The 24,042-nt window shown below is 46.0% G+C and overlaps 1 protein-coding gene across 1 annotated transcript in view; it reads right to left on the bottom strand.

The window, feature by feature from the left end:
- The window catches only part of CFAP43 (cilia and flagella associated protein 43), an 84,944-nt gene that overhangs the window by 16,128 nt on the left and 44,774 nt on the right, over positions 1 to 24,042 (bottom strand). Inside the window, exons 22-27 of the mRNA XM_084846382.1 lie at positions 14,572 to 14,676; positions 9,796 to 9,912; positions 5,170 to 5,370; positions 3,034 to 3,240; positions 2,036 to 2,125; positions 1,847 to 1,927 (exon numbers count right to left, since the gene is read on the bottom strand). Coding sequence (XP_084702508.1) covers positions 1,847 to 1,927; positions 2,036 to 2,125; positions 3,034 to 3,240; positions 5,170 to 5,370; positions 9,796 to 9,912; positions 14,572 to 14,676 — 801 coding nt within the window. The remainder of the gene's footprint in view (positions 1 to 1,846; positions 1,928 to 2,035; positions 2,126 to 3,033; positions 3,241 to 5,169; positions 5,371 to 9,795; positions 9,913 to 14,571; positions 14,677 to 24,042) is intronic.

The following is a 24,042-nucleotide window of genomic DNA, read 5'->3' as shown; positions in this document are numbered from 1 at the left end:
TCTTCTTTCTCCTCTTACTTACTCCAGTTCATTTATTTACTTCCTCCTTAGCACCAACCATCATCTGAACCAGCAAACTATATTTTGTGCCATGATTTGAAGCTGGTTTGCAATCCTGGTTTGCACTATATAAAAGCCAGCATCTTAGCATTACTAACCAGTATCTTAAATCATGTTTACATTGTGGTTTAAGATTTTTCTTAAGAAACTGACATTTAACCACAGTTCCCCATTTTGGATGTAACTGGAAACTGTATTTTAAGCTACCTAGGACAGGTGCACCAATAAAGGTGCAAAAATAAAATGCAAAGAGAGTGTGTATGGGTTCAGCACTTGTTCATACCATGCCAAACTACAATTTAGCAAGCAGGGAATGTATATCTGAACTAGGCCTAAATAGATATTTCAAACTGGCTGAATTGTAGCTATCAACATCTGTAATCACTTTAGTTTCCAACAAAGGTCCACTAAATTTCCCTCATCCATTGCCCTTGCCACAGCTGGCATCACTGACTGTGAATGTGCCAAGTTTCAAATGCCTTTTGGAATTATATTTGTTCACACAGGCTTTCCTTGGCTTGTAATAACTATGATACCATTCTAGTTCATTTGTGTTTCTGCTGTAATACGTTAATTATTATTTTTATATTTGTTTAGGTTGTGTTACATATGTATTTTAGTGTAAACTAGTGTGATGTAGTGGCAAGAGTGTTGGACTGGGAGCTGGGAGATTCGGGTTCTAGTCCCCACTCAGCCATGGAAGCTCACTGGGTGACTTTGGGCCAGTCATACACCCTCAGCCCAACCTAACTCACAGGGTTGTTGTTGTGAGGATAAAATAGAGAGGGGGAGGATAATGTAAGCTGCTTTGGGTTCCTTGCAAGAGGAAAAAAGGCGGGATATAAATGCAATAAATAAATAAATAAACAGACCATTTAGAGGTAATATTATAATAAGTGGTATATAAGTATTATAAATAACTATATGTGGATACAAAAGACAGAGGGCCAGTTTTAACATAATGTTCTCAGCTTTATAAATCATAGTTTATTTCGCCAGAAAGTAGCACTGAGCATGCATGCTCCCAACCTTGTCCTGTTGCATTCCAGTTTCAGTGCTGTAATCCTGGTTTCTTTAAAGCATAGTGTCCTGCTACATCCAAATGTGAAACTGTGGTTTAATATTAGTTTACTAACTAGGATCTTAAACCAGGGTCAAACTGGTTTAAGATTCTGGTTAGTAATTTTGCATCAAACCACAGTTCAAAGAGATCAGATCTGCAACACCAAAGCCGGCACAAGAGGGAGAAGAGTGAAGGAGGTGTTCATGGGCCCAATGCTCGTTTCTGGCTTTATAAATGGTTTGGGACGTCAGGAATACTTAGTCCAAAAAGATCCAATGGAAAATTAGTTTATTATTAATTCACTTTTATTATTTATTCATTTCATTTATTATTAATTCACTTGCAGAAGATGATTTTCACAAGATCACTATTTTGTGTTGATTAACCAAGAAAGAACGTCATGTTTCAATTATAACTATGCTCTTTAATGCAAATCCCAACAGCTGCCCCGCACTTTAGGACTTTATCTCAATGTCATCTTATACGGATCAGCTCTCTGTCAATATGGTTTAATCACCCTCTTTGTCCTAATTAGAGTGACTGAAGCAGGCGACAGCAAGACATTTTTAATTGAGGGCTATTCTCAGAGAATACAGCAAGTTATGAGATCATTTTCCTGGGGCAGGCAAGACTGCTATGTTTGTGAGATAAGCATTACATCCCTTTGTGGTTATGTGGACTCTTCCTTAACTTTAACTGTGTTTTGACAGAAACACAACTCACCATCTTCAAAATATCTTCTTTTTTTATTTCAAGGACCCCATTCATCATGTCCATAAGGCCCCGCTCTCTTGCATTCTCCCCCTGAAAACAATGGCAAAATAAAAAGTAATGTAAAAGTGGAACATGGGATCAAAGAGGAGAAAAAAGAAAAGAAAGAAAAGAAAAGGCAGCACCATGTCAACAGACTACCTGAGCAGCAAGCCGTCTTTTATACTCAATCCTAGCCATAATTTTTTCTTTTGCTTTTTGCACTGGGGTCAAGTATTTTTCGACTTTGATCTGTGAAGACAAAAGGTTCAGGTTCGGCTTTTTCTATGAATCGACTGTCTGACAGTTCACAATGTTTTTTTCATAGTAAGCAGCCCAGGCTTCTGTGATTTGCTTAGCATCCTTGCTTCACAGCAACACTGGCTGCTCTCAGACCCTATTGATTCTGCACCCCCAAAAGGTCCACATCTTTGGGTGTGTGCATGCACATATTCAAGGTCAAATTCTAGATTACATAATTGTATGTAAGGTCACATTATAGATTACATATGTACTACATATGAGTTGTACAGTTTAATAGTGGTTAATTGACAGATAACAGTTTGGGCCTGCTCAATACTTGGATAAGACACCACTAGGAAACCCGACATAGATTACTCTCAACTGTGGCCCTTATCAGAAGGTGGATTCACACATGTGCCTTACATACATAGTGCTGTAGTTTTTGTAATAGCTGGAAGTGAACCATACACACAAGACTATGGACTTCTGTGCGGGAGGTGCATGTGTAAATCCATTCTTATTCTCCTTTCAGTCATGGTTGCTGACTGATAGGCCACAGAATTGTCATTTCCAAAGGCATTTGGCAAACTAGCACATTCTGAAATACCTGCTGTATGCGTATGTCCCTAAACAGTATGTATATGTCCCTAAACTTGAAGCCATCTTTGTCCTGTCTTGTAACTGTATACTTGCGATGGCTGGTACAGAATAATAAGCAGTCATCATAAAAGGAATCATCTTAAGATAGGTACCTCCATGCACTAAAGCAGGTACCCCATCTGCCTGCCCGGGAGAACTGGTGCCATGCCAAACACTGCCACATGCCTTCATTGCTCTTTCAAAGGATGGAGTTCTTCAGGTTACTTTTGTACTCTTAATATATACAGTGAGAACGATCTGTTCTTCAGATACTTAACCTCTGAATCTAGAACGGTCAGTGCTCGATCTGGTTTCTCATTATCTGTAAGAGTTGGCACCCATATCTCCTCCTGGATCTCCAGCTGGTGCAAGATCTCTGAAATCCTCATGTTCCTCTCCTTCACACGTGCAATTTCCATTTCTTTCATTCGGGTGACTGAGTCAAACTCCTTATTAAAAGCACTCTTTACATTGTAAATGATGTCCTGAAACAGCAGGTAAAAAGATGGCAATATTGCAAATGATAGGTGATACAATCACAAATCATATGATGAGGGTCACAGAGTAGCCCAATGATAAGTGAGAGCAACTCTGACCACCTGTTTCTAGGGACTCTGTTTTTATTGCTAATGCTAGTAACCATCCATTGGAAGGAGAAGAAATTTTTCAGAGTAGAAACTCCAATTGTAACAGTTAAGATGTATAAGTAGCTGGTATACTATAAGCACATACGTATAGGCTATTTTCAGCCTGGGAAAACCAAGTACTTCTTAGACAAACATATATAAAACCCAAGTGACTAATTCCTTGAACGCAGACTCAACATTCTTCTTGCAGTATTGGGCAGCTCTTCTATATAAGCTCAAAAGCTTTCAGTTTCCTCATTCTGCTGAAAGAAGAGTTTTATGAAATTCAAAACCTTGTAGTCCTCTCAACAGAAGTCGACCCAACAAAGAATATCAATTTTGTGCTAAACTCTGAAAGAAATACAGAAATACAATTCTATCCTAATAGAACACTAGTATTTTGTTAACATCTGCAGCATAATGCATTCACATATAAACCTGACATTAATGAATATTGCCTAACAAGGGCTTCCATATTTACTGACTTTCAAAGGATACCACAATAATACACAGACTCTTAGAAAGTACAGACCTGGAAGACAGGTCTGGTTGGAAAACTTCCTGACTGTTAGAGCAATGCGACAATGGAACCGGGCAGCTGGATGTTCCCAATCTCATCCGATCTCGGAAGCTCAGCTGGGTCAGCCCAGGTTAGTATTTGGATGGGAGACCGCCTAGGAATCAGGCTTCCTGCATTCAGCAGGGGGTTGGACTCGATGGTCTTGTAGGCCCCTTCCAACCCTATGATTTCTATGATACCTAGGGAAGTGGTGGGCTCTCCCACACTGGAGGCATTCAAGATGAAGCTGAACAGCCACTTGTCAGGGTTGCTCTGACTTGCACTGAGCAGGGGGTTGGACTCGATGGTCTTGTAGGCCCCTTCCAACCCTGCTATTCTATGATTCTATTGACACTGTATGAACAGAATGCTGGACAAGATGGACCCTGCCACCTCCTTTCATTAGGCTCTGAGCACCTTCTATCATTTTTAAACATTAAGCCAAACATTTGACTCAGATTTCAATGCTGTTGGCTAGGAGAAGCTGCATTCCTAAGTATACTTTCCAAACAGTAAGCCTATTGCACCAAATGGAACCTACTTTTGAGTAAACACAGGATCTCACTTTAAGGCTGCAATCTACTGCCAGTAATGCCCTCCCAACTTTGTCTTTGCAATAGGGACAGAGCACTGCAGAACTGTAATGGGGATATAATGCTATATGAGCAGAGGACAGGAAGGCCTGGCGTGCTATGGTCCATAGGATCACGAAGAGTTGGACACGACTGAACAACAACAAGAAGTGCCATGGAGAGCCAAAATTACAGTTCTGCTTCCAGTGGATCATGCAAGAGCAGTGCTTCAGAAACACTAAAGGACCCTAATGTGGAAGCGCCCCAGCTCTGATGACCAGAAATGACCTGGGGTGATGGTTGGGGGAGAGTGCCTGAAACAAAAGAGCATGGTGAGGTAAGGTCCCCTCACTCACACCCACCTTTTGTCATCAAAATGATACTTCCCCTACATCTCTTGCTTTGTATGTGAGTTGGGTAGACACATGAGTAAAGAAACATGGCTGCCTTATCCTGCCTAGTCTGGCCTGTAATCAAAGTAAATCATGGCAGGGGTGCTTGCATGATAATTTAGTAAAACAGTTATCAGGGTGAATCAGACTTTTTTCAACAACAAAAATCACAATCTTTTCTTCAGAGGTATAATGTCTTAGGGGGAAGGTCTAGAAGAGGCAGCTTCCTATTGATAAGGAAATAAACACTTATAAAAAAAGATACCCGTAACAATATAATCTGACTGATCTTCTCCTCTCGCGTGTGCAGTTCCAGTTGGTGGTATAAAACGGATGTATCTCCACCATACTGTGAACTCAGGCTCCCCACCAGAGCGTCTACTTTTTCATCTTCTTCTTCTGTTTTCTCCCCTTCCTCTTTAACAACTGAAGGTTGAGACTCAAATTCAACAATCTTCTTTCGAAGCTGGATATACATAAAACAGCACAGCAGGTTACAATGCTAGTGCACATAATGCCAGAATCATATAGATAAGGGGTGGGCAACTTGTGGCCCTCTAGATGTTGTTGGACTGAAACTGCTACCAGCCCTAGCCAGCACTGTCAATGGTGAAGAATTATGGGAGTTCCAGTCCAACAACATCTGGAAGCATACAAGTTGCCCACCCCGATATCCAAGGTTCCTCCTGTGCAAGCACCAGGTCATTACTGACCCCTAGAGGGACGCCGCTTTCGCTGGTGTTTCATGGCAGACTGTAGCCGTTTGCCATTGCCTTCCCCAGTCGTGACTACCTTTCCCCCAGCAAGCTGGGTACTCATTTTACCGGCCTCGGAAGGATGAAGGGCTGAGTCGACCTGAGCTGGCTACCTGGGACCCGGCTTCTGCTGGGATCGAACAGGTCGTGGGGAGAGTTTTGGTTGCAATACTGCCACCTACCACTCTGCGCCACACGAGGTTCTACCCCTGATATAGATGGTGTAAATATCTATGAAGTCTGCATGAAACAGTTCCAAAATTGGAAGTAAACACCCCACCCCACCACAATTCTGCAAGAAGGGTATATTATGAAAAACTAGGGCATGGTCTGAAGGCACATAGCTCAGCAATCTTGTTGAAGCTAAGCATGTCTGGGTCTCGTCTTCAGTTTCATGGGAGAAAGGAGGATATAACTTTCACAATTTATGCAAATTTGATTGCTTTATATAACTCTAGTTGGTCCTACAGCACTTTAAATAATTAATTTATTTAAATATAGGTTTTTATTAGAGGAGCTTACTTCATCTGATGCATGCTTCAGGTTACAGGTGTTTGTTAAAGGATTTTGCAGTACAATTTAGGATTGTCTGACAGAGTTGGGATATGGGAAAAGCAGTAGAAGTATAGGGAAGGCACTGGCTGACTATTTGCTAGCTGGGCAGGTTTAAGGTTTTGGTACTAGTATACAAAGCCCTAAACAACTTGGGACCAGGATACCTGAGAGAGCGCCTTCTCCCTTACCAACCTACCCAATCACTGAGGTCATCAGAGGGCATGCTCCTGGTGGTTCCACATGGACCTATGACCTGACTGGAGTCCACCTGCCTGAGAAGACCCTTCAGTGTGGTGGCTCTCATCCTATGGAACTCCCTGCCTCTGGAGGTCAGGCAGACACCAACAGTGGGTTGTTTTCGGCGCCTCCTGAAAACCAGACTTTTCCAGGAAGCCTTCCTTGGTTAACCAGCCTCAGTTTACTTGGCACTCTGTGTTTTTTAAAGAATAATCTTAATACCATGTTTCGTTCATTTTATCTTTTGTTGTTCACTGCTCCGAAATCTGTTTAGATGTGGAGCAGTATACAAATGTTGCAAATAAAAAAATAAAATGAAGAGCAATTCTGAGATGGCTAGTAAATCCCTGATAACAGTGCTTGTTGTGTCTTAGGACCAAAACAGGCATGATATTATTCACACAATTGCTAATTGCATGGCAGGTTTTTTTAAAGTAAATAGCAGGTGTGGGGGAGGGGGAATCCAGATTGGGACTATGGTATGGGTGGGGGGAACCTTGAACTCCTTCCCCTCATGGTTCTGATGTAGATCCCCTTCCCCCCATCTGCTATTAGCATTGGGAAGGAAGCTCCGATGCAAGTAACGGTTGAAGGAGGTGGAGGGGAGAAAAAAAGGCAAATGTGGGGAGACATGATAGAAGCGTACAAGGTTTTGCATGGTGTGGAGAAAGTACCCAGGATCATCTCATACCTAGAAACTGGGGTCATCCCATGGAGCAGAATGGTGGAAGATTCAGGACGATAACAGGATGTATTTCTTTACACGGGCTGTGCACGGACCCCCCGCTTTGCTTCAGATGCCGATTCAGACCTTCTGAAGCAGTCCCACTTTGCTTCAGAACAATTTGGACCCCATCTGCTTTGACTCGGATCTGAATCCAAAGCGAGATTTGGACATCCAAATCATTCGTTTTTGAAGTTTTCCCATTGACTTGCATTGGAAAACTCAAATGGCCATAACCTTTCAGTTTCCATGATAAATATATGGAAATTAGGGTCCTGGCAGCCCCCATAGAGGGGAGTCCATCTGCCAAATTTCAGACAGTTTGGCCCAGTAGTTCTTGTGCTAGGCAAAGTTAAAATTTGATTTTTTTGACAAAAACTCTCAAAGGAAGGAGCTATAACTTTTCACTGTTTCCACCGAAGTGCATGAAATTTGGAGACCTCTCAGCCCCCATAGAGGGGATCCCACCTGCCATATTTCATACAGTTTGGCCCAGTAGTTTTTGTGCTATGTACAGGTAAAATGTGCTGTTCTCAGAAACTTAAGCAAAGGTCATAAAGGGAGAATCAGAGAAGTTAGGTGTTTAAGTGGTGATTAGGAGGAGATCGCTATTCCTAATCTCTGCTGTAGGTTTCTTTGAAGCACAAAATAAATAACCTCTTTCCCACAGTACTACTCAGAATCACAGTCAATGACCTCAGGCTCTCTTTGGCTGAATTGCTTGGGAAAACGCTGGCTGGTTGGCTGGAAGCAAAGAAAGACACCAACCCTGCCAGGCGGGCACATTGACTTGAACTTCCCCCATCCCATTTCCTCCATGTTGGCCTCTTGGGAGTGAGAGATGGGAGAACTTGCAGGAGTTCCGGCAGCACTACCAGCCTTCTGCTTGCCCCTGCTGGCTGCCTGTCTGCTGGGATGTGGGGGCCTCTTCCCCGAGCAAGACCGATTGGTGCTGCCTCCTTAAGTGCAGGAGCAGGCTGGTGGTGGTGTGGTGCCCTGGCTGTTTCCCCCTGCTCAGAGGCGCCTTGCAGTGGCGGCAGGCGGCAGTGCTGGGATCCACTCCCATCTCAAAGTGGTCCCACACAATGCTGCCCTGACATTTCTGTGGAGACAGAGACTGCCTGCCTTGAGTCTCGGGGGCCACCACATGAGCAGGGTGAACAATGAAAGAGGGGTCGGGTGCTGGAGCCTCTACCTGCTGCCTGTCCCCCCCACACACACACACACCCCGTCTCCTCCTCTTGACCTTCCACCACACTGAGGACATCAGACACCTCTGCCGTACTGCCCATCAGCGGGCTCCCCTCTTCCACTACAGGAGATGGTGCTCCTCTGCCAACAGTGCTACTGCTGCTGCCTGCACCAGCCTCCTCAAACAGTGACCTCCGGGCACCGCGACTGGCCTCCGCACTCTGCTGCCCTGCTACACCAGGACACACTAGCCGGACTGGGGGAGAGCCAGCTTGCCTACCAGTGCTGCTACTCCCAGCAGCACCTCGCCCACCTCTGCCCCTGCCAACAAGACCCCAAGACCCCGAAGATGCCTCATATTGGACTTGCTTGCTTCGCCACACAGTGTAGTATTATATTATTTAAATAATGGCTTTAAATGTGTGTGTAGTGCTTTGCCCACTGTTTTTGGAAATGGGGACCATGTAGTGCTTTAACACACACTGCTTGCTTGTCCACACAGCATACGCACCCACACCCACAACAGCAAAAGAAAAGCAAACACTGAACTACCTATAAGGAAGGGGTGGGGAGACTAATTATAATCCTAACAGAAGAGAAAAGCAGTTTTAATTTTTTTTAAGGGAAAAGAGATCAAGGAGAAGGGAAGGAATACAGGAACTGAGAATGTGGGGCGGAGGAGAGCCAAGAATAAGGACAAGAAAGTACTAAATTTATAAAAAAATCTAGACGGAATGAAAGTAATGGCAAACTAATGGTTGAGAGAGAATTGAGAAGGTGGTGGCGGGGAGCTAAAGAACGAGGCAAAGCAACTAAAGTGAAATTTTCTGGTTTTTTTAAATGAACAAAGAAGAATGAAAGGTAAAACCTATTACAGAAGGGTGGGGTGGGAGGAGACTAAGAACCAGGGCAGAAACTCAAACTACGTAATAAATGTTTGGTTTTTAAAATGAAGAATCTACTAAAGAAAGAAAGAGAATAGTTGAATTAATAAAGAAGAAACACAAAGCTGCGCGCACACACACACCCCAGATCTTTCTCTAACAACCAGTGGCATTGCTAAGTTCTTAAAAGATCCGGGCACAAGCCCATAACACAAATTTGCATGTGCATATGTCCGAGTCTAAGAGTACCTCTAATATATATATATATACAGTATATGTGTGTGTGTGTGTGTGTGTGTGTGTATGTGTGTGCACGCGCGCGCTATGTATCATATGTACCACTGTTTATATTTTGCAGGTCTTTTCTATCTCTATTGCTATGACCTATGGTTAATGCATTCAACTGATCAGGATAAAAAGGCAAACTATCGAATAGTTCAATGAACTAGATTCAGAACTATGAGGCTTGCGGTTTTACATCAACAGTCTGACTTTGTTCAATCTCAGAAAGACGTATTTTTTTCATAGGGAAAGGGAGACTCCACCTTCAGATCTGCCAACTCAATCTTCTTTAAATACAGGATTCTCTCCAACATGTGCTGTTCTTCTGGACTCCGTTCTTTAAGGGGGAAATTCTGAACTTCACAGTGCGAGTGGAAGGTCTTTAGAGGGAAAAAAGATTCTGCAAGTGAGATATATCTCATTTGGCTTATTTTTCAAAATAGCGTTCAGTGTTTATGTGGATGGCTTTCCAGAGGGTTAACTGTGCTTGTTCTTTTTGCTACAACAGACTAAGAATCCTGTGGCACCTTAGTCTTTAACGAATGTATTGGGGCATACACTTTCATGGACTAAAGCTCATTTCATCAGATACACTTCATGCATCTGACAAAGTGGAATCTGGCCCACAAAACCTTTATGCCACAACAAATGTGTTAGTGTTATTCTTTTACATATTGCGAACTCTCATGCACCTTTTTAGCTAATAGGTGGGATAAAATCTGGTAAAGAAATATACAAAATATTAGTCTTCAAGCTGCTACAGAATTCTTTGTGTGTGCCTTTATTTCTAGGGGTTGGATCCAAACTACATTAGCTGAATTTTGGTCCCACTGAAATCAAAGTGAAAAATAATAATTGACTAAGTGAAGTCTCATTGATTTCAGTGGGAATTAAGTTCAACTAACTTAGTCTGGATTCAACCCTAAGAATAAAATTAAATAACAGCAATAAGTAACACAGAGGTCTGCAGCTTCACTCAGAAAACCTGAGTGAATGGATACAACCCACTGGGAATATTCTAGCACTGATTCCATGAAAAAGCACCCCTACCCATGTGTTGTTAATTTCAATAGGGTTGGGCATGTTCCAGTGAATTATGCAAACTCTGTCTGCTCCATCCAAACACTTACACGATCTGAACCTCAGGTCCTGCCGAAATATAACAGAATTGGGCTTTCTAATGGTCCATCTCCTCATATGGAGAAATCTACATGGCCACAACCTTACAAATATGTGTTCAAGGTGATACCTAACCCCTGCTCTTCCCCCACAGAGCACTGGCAATGTTGCAAAAGCTTTCTAATTATCTGGTTCAAAATATAAAGTTTGCCGAGCTCATAATGTTCATATGCATTATGATTCATTTCCCTTGGAAGTTCTTTTATTGTTTGCAATGTAAAACTAGTAAAAGCATCGGACTTGCCATTTATTGCAATTGTTGGAGAAAAGCATATAGCTGAACTCTAAGATCCTCACAGGAGCACCTCGGGACTTCATGGAGACCATGGCCTCCTGGGAGCTGCACCATATTCTAACTGGGCCCACCCATGTAGCCGGTCATGCACTAGACCTTGTGTTTGTTTCTGGAGAAGCGGGGAGTGATCTGGAAGTCGGGGGTATATCCACCACCCCCTTGTCATGGTCAGATCACTATCTGGTAACGTTGGACTTCTCGGTTCCACAACCCCTCTGCAGGGGTGAAGGACCCATTAAAATGGTCCGCCCCAGGTGTCTTATGGATCCAAATGGATTCCTGAACGCTCTTGGGGATTCTCTGGGGCACGCCAACGGCCACTCGGTCGAGACCCTGGTGGGTGGCTGGAATGCTGCAATCACTGGGGCATTAGATCAGGTGGCTCCAAAATGCCCTCTCCCCCTGAACAGGGCTCGGACTGCACCATGGTTCAATCTGCGGTTACTAGCTCTGAAACAGGAGGTGAGACGGCTAGAGCGCCGGTCGCGGAAGTCTTGCTCCAAAGACGATCAGACACGGGCTAGAGCTGTATCTTCAGCCTATCACGTGGCGGTGAAGGCAGCAAAAAAGGAATATTATGCTGCCCCCATCGCGTCTGCAGAGTGCTGTTCCAGGAGGCTGTTCCAAGTAGTCCGGAGCCTGGTCGGTCCTGTGGCTCCGGAACCACTTGAGCATTCTAAGGCCTCCTGTGAGGCCTTGGCAAGGCACTTTGCAGATAAAATTGACCAGATTAGGTGTGATAATTTGCATTATCTGCACCAGATTTGCAGATAAAATTGACCAGATTAGAAAATTGACCACTGCACGCTGTGGATACAGTTAGTGAGCAAGAGGCGGCCTGTGGCAAAGCGGTTTTGTGGGATAGGTTCCAGCTTCTTCCTCCTGATGAAGTGGACAAAGTGCTTTCATCTGTAAGGCTGACCACCTGCTTACTTGATGCCATCAGCCCTCAAGGAGGCAGTGATAAGACCGCTCTTAAAGAAGCCCTCCTTGGATCCTCAAGTTCTGAACAACTTTCGCCCAGTCTCAAATCTGCCATTTTTGGGCAAGGTGATTGAGCGGGTGGTGGTGGTGCAGTTGAAGGCACACTTGGAAGAAACTGATTATCTAGACCCATTTCAGTCAGGCTTCAGGCTTGGGCATGGGACAGAAACGGCCTTGGTCGCCTTGGTAGATGATATGAGGAGGGCTCTGGATAGGGGTGAATGCTCCTTCCTTGTTCTCCTCGACCTCTCAGTGGCTTTTGATACTGTTGACCACGGTATCCTCCTGGACCGCCTGGAGGGGTTGGGCATTGGGGACACCGTATTATGGTGGTTCCGGTCTTTCCTCTCCGGCAGGTACCAGAGGGTAGCACTGGGAGAGGAGGTTATGGACCCGTGGCTGTTCACTTGTGGGGTGCCACAGGGTTCCATCCTCTCCCCGATGCTATTTAACATCTATGTGAAGCCGCTGGGGGCTATCATCAGGAGGTTTGGGGTGCAGTGTCATCAATATGCGGATGACACGCAGCTCTACCTCTCATTCAAATCTTCACCAAGGTTGGCCGTAGAATCCCTGTCCAAATGTCTGGAGACCGTGAGTGGCTGGATGGGGTGGAATAGGCTAAAGCTGAACCCTGACAAGACCGAGGTACTTTTGGTGGGAGACAAGAGGAGGCTAGGGGATGTTGACCTGGTGTTGAATGGGGTACGGCTACCCTTAAAAGACCAGGTCCGCAGCCTGGGGGTCATTTTGGACTCCCAGCTGTCCATGGAGGCTCAGGTATCAGCTGTGAGCCGGACAGCGCTGTATCAACTCCATCTGATACGGCAGCTGCGCCCCTTTCTTCCCGACCATCTGCTCCCATCAGTAGTACATGCCCTGGTCTCCTCTCGTTTAGACTACTGTAATGCGCTCTACGTGGGGTTACCCTTGAAGACGGTTCGGAAGCTGCAGCTGGTACAGAACGCGGCGGCTCGCCTGATTAAAGGCAGCCGCCGGCGAGATCACATCACTCCAGTGCTGAAGGAGTTGCACTGGTTACCAGTTGTTTTCCGGGCCAAATTCAAGGTGTTGGTTTTGACCTTTAAAACCCTATATGGTTCCAGCCCAGCCTATCTTCAGGAGCGCCTCCAGCAGCACCAGACAGGCCGCTTAACAAGATCAGCCTCGGATGGCCTTCTCTCTGTCCCTTCAGCCAGGACAGCTAGACTGGTGGGGATGAGGGAGAGGGCCTTTTCTGTGGTGGCCCCCACTCTGGAGAATTCCCTTGCTAGGGAACTCTGTCATGCCCCCTCTTTAATGAGCTTCCGTCATGCATTAAAAACGTGGCTGTTCGGGCAGGCAGTTGACGTGGGTTAGGGTATTTTAGAAAATGTTTTTATTGTAGAATTTTATTGTTTTATTGTATGTTGTACATCGCCCAGAGTGGCTGGGTGACCAGCCAGATGGGCGATTAATAAATTAAATAATAATAAAAAATAAAAGATAAAAAGATCAAGAAACAGGAGGCTAATGAGAGACTGTATAGCAAATGCATGAATAAGGTTTTGCATAAGCTATACACTGTTTGGACTGGGGCAAATCATATAGGTTCATCAAACAAGCTAGTTCCTTTTCCATCAAGGCTCTGGAGCTTCCCTAGGCATGCCGATAGTTCCCTAGACTCTTACAAATCTCCTTTGAGGCATTTGTTTAGTTTTCTCTGAGCTGTGTCTTGGGCAAAACAGATGAAATTTTAAGTCAATATAATTGACTTGCTGCAACTAATGAGTCAAATTATGAAGTCTCAACTTTTTTACACGCATCCCCTGATTATGTATGTGAGTGTTTTGCAACCGGAACAAATTATGGAAATCAAATAAACATTTTCTCCTCCTCGCCCCCATTCATAATTTGGGCTGCAACCCTATACATACCTACTTGGGAGCAAGCCGCAGTGAAATCAATGTGACTTACTTTTGAGTAGACATGTATTGAATTATGCTGTTAATGACTGACAACTCTGAAGGTTTTCATTGCAAAGTCTGGTTTTCATTGCAAAGTCCATCATCATAGTTTTTCTAGGTCAGCTATATTTAAGTAAGCAAAGAATAATAGTATTTTGAAGCCCTTTTGATTTCCAAATGCTTTACATTCCTGCCGACATCAGTAAGACTTAAAAATGCAATTGTTGTTTGCTTACTAAATATAGTTGATACAGAACTTCAGACTGTGCCAAAATTTTGCTGAATATCAGAAAATTGTATGCTGCTTCAATGATAATTTACAGAAGGAGTTTTGCAGCCATTCAGACTGCAACAAAATCCCACATATATTTACTTAGTTCACACAACAGAAAATCAATCTTGGGACTCCTGTATTACAAGATCTAGGGACAGGTTTGTGACATGGGAATGTTTTTCTGGACTTACAGAGCAAGCCTATGCATGTTTAGACAGAAAAAAGTCCTATAACTCCCAGCATTTCCAGCCAGCCATGCATAGGATTGTGCCCTTAATAACTTTACTTAGTTATTAATTGATTACAACAGGAGAAAGTTACAACAGGAGAAAGGTGTGAAAGAAAAAGTAAAAGAACCTACCTTAACTGAACGTCCTTTAATAGACATGGCGTCCCAGCATGCCTGTTTGATGATTTCGCGTAAATAGCAATTGGCTAGATTTTCCATCTCTATATCCTTCCTTACCTTTTTCATAAGAAAGAAAACAAATGAGATGAAGGATACTAATTTCATTGCTTTACATTGTTATTCATGTAAACTCTGTACAGATATTAACTAGTGCTAATCTGAAAACCTTAGACATCAAAGCCCTTCTAAACTATTGTGAGCGCTCCAAGCATTAATCCCATGGCATTTCACAGAACTGGAAGCTTGGGTATACAAAGTATCTGTTTAGGAATTTCATATCTATGTCACTGTGTTCTTTAATCTCAGTGGAATTTAGATGTATAAATCTGTTGTTGTTCAGTCGTTCAGTCGTGTCCAATTCTTCGTGACCCCATGGACCATAGCACGCCAGGCCTTCCTGTCCTCCGCTCTCTTCCGGAGCGTGCCATCAATACAATGAAGCAAACATCTTAGAAATATGACTTATAGGGGCTATGTTCCTTCTAAACTTGTTCCTATAGATCAGCCTGTGATCTACAGGATCCCGTGTTGCTGGGAGTTGTAGCCTAACACATTTGGAGGTCACAAGGTTGGGGAAGGCTGCTATAGATTCTGGAGTTGAAAAGGTTGCAGCTGAATTTGCATTAGTTGCAGTATACCAGAACAGAATGAGAGTGTTTGCAGGAGGGCACAGCTGGTTTCCTGGGATACCAACTCCTGAAACCCATTGCAAGTCCTAATTTCTTTATACATTCAAAGGGCAAAGCACTTCTGTGTCAAGATAAGTGATTATAAGTAATGTAAGGGATATCATTTCTGGTGGGTGGAGTTCACAACTTCACAGAGAAAATCTCCAGCAAGGGGTATGGCTGAAACATCCTCCAAGTCCTGGTTAATGTCAAAAGGGGTTACTTTTTAAGAAAAAAACAAAAACAAAGGGGAAAGGGGAAAGGGGAAAACGGGAAAACAAGTTTGAAATAGGTTCTGAATATTGATTGCATATGATAGCCCAAGGGTGTCATGTTAGAATCTGCCAACTGTTGTCACCTAGGAGACTAGAATCCACCTGTAGTCTGAGCCTTTGAAGGCTCAGGCAGATGCTACAGGAGACAAGAAACACTAAAGCAACACCAGCCTTGGAATCTTTTCATCATCCACTTTCTCCAGTGTCTAGTCCCTTGCCCCAAACGCCAAGGCTACATCACTTTTACATAAAACTCCTGCATTTCCTTGCCATTACTACCACCCCAATTCCTTCTATAAATGTCATTATACAAAAACATATACATCCAAGAATCTGTAATTTATGCAAATGTTCATCGTTTTCCTTAATTAAAAAATAGTTTGAGTAGGAGAATGGAACATTGGTACTTACCTAGAAGGTTCCTTTGGGGTTGGTTTGTGGAAGGCATCCCATGGGTTAGCGCCCCCTATTGCCCAGGAAAAACAGAAACTGAGTTTTACACACTATTAGTATGAAGCTCCTCCTAGCTAGTTCCGTCCATGGCTAAAGCTCAGAAATTGAGGAAGAAAACATCTCTTTGTATCATAGGTAAGGAAGAACCACAGAGGAACAGATACTTTATCAGTAAATACATAGAAACAAATCTGAGAAAACAAACTTTGAGGATCCTTAGGAGAAGCTCTGGCCAGCCAAGTGCAGAGACGAGTGGCCAGATTACCTATGCAAACAGACTCGGTGGTGCTGCAGGGTGTGGTTGGGATGCCTTCCGCACACCAAACCAGAAGGAACCTTCTCGGTAAGTACCAATGTTCCGTTCTCCATGTTGGTGAGATGAAGGCATCCCACAATGGGACATGCTAAAGCCCTTATTTGGGTGGGAAAAATATAAGTCTTAGTCTGTTGTAGCGCTACTACCTGCTGGGGGACTCTGCTGACAAAGGATGCGTCCGCTAAGGCATATGTGTATATTTTGTAATGCCTTATGAAGGAATTAGGACTTATCCAGGTGGCCGCTTTGCAGATTTCTGCCAGGGGAGCATTAGTACTTAAGGCGGCTGATGTGGCTGGTGCCCTAGTGGAGTGAGCTGTGACTCGGAAAGGCTTTGGGAGATGTGAAGTCTCATAGGCCGAAACAATACAAGCTTTTAACCACCTAGCTAAAGTAGTTCTGGTAACCTTCTTGCCCATAATGACAGGTTGAAAGGAAACAAACAGTGAGTCTGATCTGTGAAAGGCCTCTGTCCTTCTTAGGTAAACATTAACAGCTCTGCAGACATCTAGCTTGTTCCAGGCCTTCTCCTGTGGATGAGAAGGGTTAGGGCAGAAAGAGGGCAGAATAAGCTCCTGTGACTATGGAACAGAGTGTTGACCGTAGGGATAAAGGTCGGACCTGTTTGAAGGACGACTTTGAGAGCTGCTCCACAAAGGAATCTTTTGATGTGAGGTTGTGAGCTTAGTGGCTGCCTACACAGCTTGGAAAGGACTGATGACAGGTCTGATGTTTGTCTGTGCAGGGTGCCTGGTTTAAACCCATTTGGAGGCCTTTCTGGAGAAAGGCTAGGAGTTCCTGGATGCCTGCCACCCATGGATTAATTTTTCCCTTTCACTTCAACTGCAGAAGGCCTTCCAGGATATTTATTTATTTATTATTAAATTTATTAATCGCCCATCTGGCTGGTCACCCAGCCACTCTGGGCGATGTACAACGTACAATAAAACAGTTTAAAACAATAAAATTCTACAATAAAAACATTTCCTAAAACACCCTAACCCACCCCAAATTCCTGCCTGAACAACCACGTTTTTAATGCACAACAGAAGCTCATTAAAGAGGGGGCATGACGGAGTTCCCTAGGGAGTTCCACAGAGTGGGGGCCACCACAGAAAAGGCCCTCTCCCTCGTCCCCACCAGTCTACCTGTCCTGGCTGAAGGGACAGAGAGAAGGCCATCCGAGGCCGATCTTGTTAAGCGGCCTGTCTGGTGCTGCTGGAGGCGCTCCTGAAGATAGGCTGGGCCGGAACCATTTAGGGTTTTAAAGGTCAAAACCAACACCTTGAATTTGGCCCGGAAAACAACTGGTAACCAGTGCAACTCCTTCAGCACTGGAGTGATGTGATCTCGCTGGCAGCTGCCTTTAATCAGGCGAGCCGCTGCGTTCTGTACCAGCTGCAGCTTCCGAACCGTCTTCAAGGGTAACCCCACATAGAGCGCATTACAGTATTTAATAGATTCTGGTGGTGGAGTCCTTGTGAGATGCCAGAAAGGGGCATATGACATCCTCAGAATAGCCCAGGGTTAAGTAGATGGACCTTTTAGCAGCCAGGTAGCTATTTTTAGCCAATTTGGGTGGAGTATTGGTCCCTGAGACAAGAGGTCTGACTTCTGGGGCAGGAACCATGGTCCTTGCACTGCGAGGACTAGGATCTTGGAGAATCAGGTTGCTGTGGTCAGAAGGGGGCTACTGAGACTATAGCTGCTTGTTCATTTCTGATTTTCTGCAGAATTCTGGCTAGCAGGGGGATTAGAGGGAATGCATAGAGCCTCTCTTTCGGCCAGTTGATGTACAGTGCATCTATTCCTTTAGCTCTGTAAGACTGGAATCTGGAGAGGAATCTTGGCAGCTTGTGGTTGTGTCTGGATGCAAACAGGTCCTGCGTGAGTGGGCCAAAGCAGTGTACAGTTTCCTGGAACACTGCTGGATATAGGCTCCATTCCTGTGGTTCTATTTGTTGTCAACTTAGTCCACTGTATGGTTCAGAATCCCTTTGATGTGTTGGGCTAATATGGAGGCTAAGTTCCACTCAGCCTATAACAGCATGCTCTGGGCCTCCAGGTGGAGGGAATGGGATTTGGTACCCCTTTGAAACATTGTGTGTGCTTGTGCCGTTGTGCTGTCCGTTCTGACTAGGAACGTGAGAATGTAACAGCTGACATGAGGATATCAGACCTAGCTGACTGCCCTGGGGTCCAGCCAGTTGATGCTGTGGAGTTTTTCCTCTGCGTTTTCTTTCCCTGAGCCAGGAGGGAGTTGCAGTGGGCTCCTCATCCTTTGAGACTGGCATCTGTCATCAGTGTGAGCCTATCTGGCTCCTGGAAGGGGCTGACTGCCTGTAGATTTTGGAGGTGTTGCCATCATCTGAGGGAGTCTCTGACATGTTGAGGGAGATGTAGAGGTGATTTCTCTTTGCTATTTGAGCTTGGAAGGACAGCAGGAGCCATTGAAGGGGGAGAGAGTGCAGTCTGACTCACAGGAGAATGCCAAGACATTAGATAATCAAACCCAGATGATGTGCTGTGTCCATTAAGCTGGTTATTCTTTGATAATGAACTGCCCTCAAACAGTCCTGAAGCTTGACTATTCTCCCTGGGGAGAGGAATATGAAGCCCTTGGTGGTGTTGAGTGGGCGCTAGGTGGCTCTTCTTTCTGTTTATGATGAAGTTGTGCTGGCCTAGCCATTCGACAGTTGTCCGCCGATCCTGTGAGGCTTGTGACTGGAAATAGACTGGATAAGGTCATCCAAATATGGGTAAATATGCCTGCCTTTTAGCCAGAGGTGAGCTATTAGAGACACCATGATCTTGGAGAAGGTGCGGGGCACCGAGGATAGGCCAAATGGCCTCACTTTGTACTGGTAATGACAATTCTGGTAGGTGAAGCATAGGAATTTTCTGTGAAGCAGCAAGATGGGAAAATGCAGATATGCCTCTATAACGTCTACTGATATCAAAAAGTCAATTTTGGAAGGGTTTCGTTGATGGTTTGGAGTGTCTCCATATAGAATTGTTGGTATCTGACAAACTTGTTCAGGTGTTTGAGGTCCAGCCTAGGTCTCTAGCCTTTGCCCTTTTTGGCGACAAGAAAGAAAATGGAATAAATACCTTCGTATTTTACAGTGGGAGACAAGAGGAGGTTGGGGGATGCTGACCTGGTGTTGAATGGGGTAAGGTTACCCTTGAAAGACCAGGTCCGCAGCATGGGGGTCGTTTTGGACTCCCAGCTGTCCATGGAGGCTCCTCTTGTCTCCCACCAAAAGTACCTCGGTCTTGTCAGGGTTCAGCTTCCGCTTATTCCTTCCCATCCAGCCACTCACCATCTCCAGATATTTGGACAGGGATTCTACGGCCAACCTTGGTGAAGATTTAAATGGGAGGAAGTTCTGCGTGTCATCCACATATTGATGAGCCCGCACCCCAAACCTCCTGATGATAGCCCCCAGTGGCTTCACATAGATGTTAAATAGCATCGGGGAGAGGATGGAACCCTGTGACACCCCACAAGTGAGCAGCCACGGGTCCATAACCTCCTCTCCCAGTGCTACCCTTTGGTACCTGCAGGAGAGGAAGGTCAGCAACCACCATAATACGGTGTCTCCAATGCCCAACCCCTCCAGGCAGTCCAGGAGGATACCATGGTCAATGGTATCAAAAGCTGCTGAGAGGTCAAGGAGAACAAGGAAGGAGCATTCACCCCTATCCAGAGCCCTCCTCATATCCACCAAGGCCGTTTGTCCAATGCCCAGGCCTGAATCCCGACTGAAATGGATCTAGATAATCAGTTTCTTCCAAGTGTGCCTTCAACTGCACCACCACCACCCGCTCAATCACCTTGCCCAAAAATGGCAGATTTGAGACTGGGCGGAAGTTGTTCAGAACTTGAGGATCCAAGGAGGGCTTCTTTAAGAGCGGTCTTATCACTGCCTCCTTGAGGGCTGATGGCATCACTCCCTCCTCAAGGGAGGCGTTCACCACCACCCTGATCCCCTCACCCAGCTTCTCTCTGAAGCTCATAATGATCCAAGATGGGCAAGCATCAAGTAAGCAGGTGGTCGGCCTTACAGATGAAAGCACCTTGTCCACTTCAGCAGAAGAAGAAGCTGGAACCGATCCCACAAAACCGGTTTGCCACAGACCACCTCTTGCTCACGAACTGTATCCACGGAGCACGGAATAACACTCCTAATCCGACTAATTTTATCTGCAAAGTGCCTTGCCAAGGCCTCACAGGAGGCCTTAGAATGCTCAAGTGGTTCCGGAGCCACAGGACCGACCAGGCTCCGGACTACTTGGAACAGCCTCCTGGGACAGCACCCTGCAGATGCGATGGAGGCAGCATAATATTCCTTTTTTGCTGCCTTCACCGCCACATGATCGGCTGAAGATACAGCTCTAGCCTGTGTCTGATCATCTTTGGAGCGAGACTTCCGCCACCAGTGCTCTAGCCGTCTCACCTCCTGTTTCAGAGCTCGTAACCATGGATTGAACCGTGGAGGGGTTGTGGAACTGAGAAGTCCAATGTCACCAGATAGTGATCTGACCATGACAAGGGGGTGGTGGATATACCCCCAACTTCCAGATCACTCCCTGCTTCTCCAGAAACAAACACAGGGTCTAACACATGACCAGCTACATGGGTGGGCCCAGTTGGAATAGGGTGCAGCTCCCAGGAAGCCATGGTCTCTGTGAAGTCCCAAGGTGCCCCTGTGAGGACGGCCTCTGAATGTACATTGAAGTCCCCCAACACCAATAAGTTAGGGGACTGCAGACACACATCAGAGACCACCTCAAGCACCTCAGCCAGGGAGTCAGTCATGCAGCGGGGTGGACAGTACACGAGCAGAATCCCCAGACTGCCCTTTGGGCCCAACCTCCAGTACATGCACTCAGCAACCTTGGTCTCCCAGAGAGGGGGTCTGGTGAAGACCAAGGACTCTCGGTAGATAGCAGCCACTCCCCCTCCCTGATCCCCAGCCCTCGGCTGCTGTGCATATGAAAATCCAGCTGGACACATGGCTGCCAGAGTTGGAGCAGCGGCCTCGGCCAGCCAGGTCTCCATAATAGATACCAGGTCTGCACCCTCATCCCGGATCATGTCATGGACGAGGGATGTTTTCTGGGTAACAGACCTGGCATTGCAGAGCAGCAAACAAAGGCCAGAAGGTGGAGTCATGCCTCCCCCAGCCATCCTTTGGCTCTGGACAGGCCCAGAACAGGGGACAGATATTACGCATCTCTCTCTTATTCCCCTTACCTGGCATGGCCTGCCCTTAGCGCTCCGCCAGTACCTGCCACCTAGCCTCGGTATAGTGTGGCCCCCAATGCTCACCCCACTGCCTTTGTCAGGTGGACACATGCCCCCTCTCTCCCACCTATCAGGCAGGCTACCTGCCCCTAAAAACACAACAAAATCTCCCCCAAACCCACCCCCCAGCAACAATTAAACAAAAATAAAAACAATGCATCCCCCTTACAAACACTGCCAGGCAGGAGTCCACAGGGAGAGCAGCAGGCCCTCTTCTGTGAGTGGTAGCTTCTCCTGAAGATACTGACTCTCCCAGGCCACCTCAGCCAGCCAGCCTATATAGCCCTTCCAGGAGGGACAGGTGGAAGTAGTCAGCACAGCTGGCTCAGTACCTGGGGGCCTGGTCCTGCAGGGACTGGCAGTCTGCCTGGCAGTATTGCCTTAGTGATCTGGGATAAGACTGATTTATCTAACTGAGCCGTGCTTGTGATAGATGGTGGTGGTGGCGGCGGCGGCTAGGGATGTACGAAACATGGTTCTGTGCTGGGGCATCCATGATGGGGGGGAGGTGCTCCGTCCCTCCCCCCAGAATCCTCCCTGGCTGGCTCCGCGGCAGGTCGGCGGAGCCGCCGGCCGGGGCCAGCCGCAGCTGGAGTTCCGGCCGTGGCTGGGCTGCTGCAGCTGCAAATGGCGGCCGTTGTAGCGGCCGCCATTTGCGTCCTTCCAGGCTGCCATGATAGGCTACGTAAGTATTTACGTAGCCTATCACGGCAAAGAGCAGGGGCACAAACGGCGGCTGCTATGCCGTTTGCACCCCTGCTTTTTGCCGTGATAGGCTACGTAAGTATTTATGTAGCTTATCACGGTAAAGGGAGCTACGTAAATGGCGGCCGCTACGCCATTTGCATGGCTACCTTTACTGTGATAGGCAGCCTGGAAGGATGCAAATGGTGGCCGCTACGACGCCCACCATTTGCGGCCGCAGCAGCTGGCCAAGATACCAGCTGCCGGAGCTGCCGCCACCTCCGCATCTGCCCCAGGTAAGCTTCATCCCAGGGGGATTCCGCAGGGTGGCGGGGGGTGGGAGGCTGTTCCGGCAAGGGTTTTGGGGGGCCGAATGCACTGGCATTCGGCCTCACTGAAATCTGTGGCGGAATTCTCCGCCATCCCTAGTGGTGGCTCTCTCATTGTTCCCTCTCTGAGCAATGGAGGAAGTGGAGGGAGGAGGGGCTTCCCTTTGCAAGTTGGAATCAAAACTGCAACTTAAAATGACCACCCAATTTGTTTGGCGGGAATCCTCTGTGAAAAAAATGAATTCAGTCTCACCCTTGATGTTGTTGGAGCATCTAGCCTTTGTTGCTCCATTACTTCCTCCTCCTGTTCCGAGTGGAGAGGGTGGCCTGCAGTGGGGCCGCAACTCCCTCAGCCTCGGCCACTTCTTTCCTCTTTTGAGGCCGGGATTACGCCCCTCCTGGCATCTAAAAGACTCAGAGAGGGGCCGTAGCCTCAGGCTGGTGATCTCTTTTTTGATCCTCTGTGGCTGGAAGACTCAGTAGGCAGCCGAAGCCACAAACTGGTGATTTTCCTGTTCCATTGTCCTGGCAGATCATCATTTTATCCGCTGATGGCTTCTTAAGGATTCTCACATGAGTCATTGTTTTCTTTTTCTTTTCAGGCTTTGAAATGGTTTTATTTGCTTTTTTTTTAAGGGGAGGGTGAAAAAAAAGGCTGGTTGTGAGAAAAAAAAGGTCAAAAAGGTAAGGTTAAGAAATTTTAGAAAGAGAGATAAGTATAGGCTTGAGATAGGAGGAGATGAGAATTAGCTCTGTCCTAGGCGAAATGCAGGGACAAGCTGGCTAGGAGGAGCTTCAGGCCAACAGTGTTTAAAACTCAGTCACATGGGTCCCTGCTTTTCCTGGGCGATAGGGGGAGCTAACCTGTTGTGGGATGCTTTCCTCATACCAATCTGGAGAATTCGGATTTCCTTATTTCAGATTCTGGAAACAGTTGAAGCAGAAGCCACAGTTGCCTTAGTAACTTGTTGGTATAGAAACACAGAGTTGGAAGGAACTTCAAAGGCTATGAGTCGGATCCAGTGGTGTCATTTTGCAAGCAGAAAGGAAACTGCTTCTGGCACAGATTTCCCCTCCCCACTGCAGCCACCCAAATCTGCTCTGGAGGGTTGGCGGGGGCGGGGGGACACTGGAGCAGATCTGGTGGGCATGCAGGGGGCTGCAATAGGAAGGGGAGGATGGGGAAGTCCTGGTACACCAGTGGACGTCCACTTGCATGACTTTGGATTCAGTGCCATATGTTTTTACCACGTCTGTGTTCTTCAATGTTTCTATGCTGCTTTTTAAAAAAATACTCAACCTCATGCTACTCATCACAAAGAGAAAATTTCTAACACTATTACTTTATACTTTGCCAATGACCCAAAGTAGTTACTTTAAAAGTTTC

This window comes from Heloderma suspectum, chromosome 3, assembly GCF_057233095.1.
Source record: "Heloderma suspectum isolate Gila_16-S chromosome 3, 16-S_ref, whole genome shotgun sequence".
NCBI lineage: Eukaryota > Metazoa > Chordata > Lepidosauria > Squamata > Helodermatidae > Heloderma > Heloderma suspectum.
This window is presented reverse-complemented; position numbering and strand designations above follow the sequence as displayed.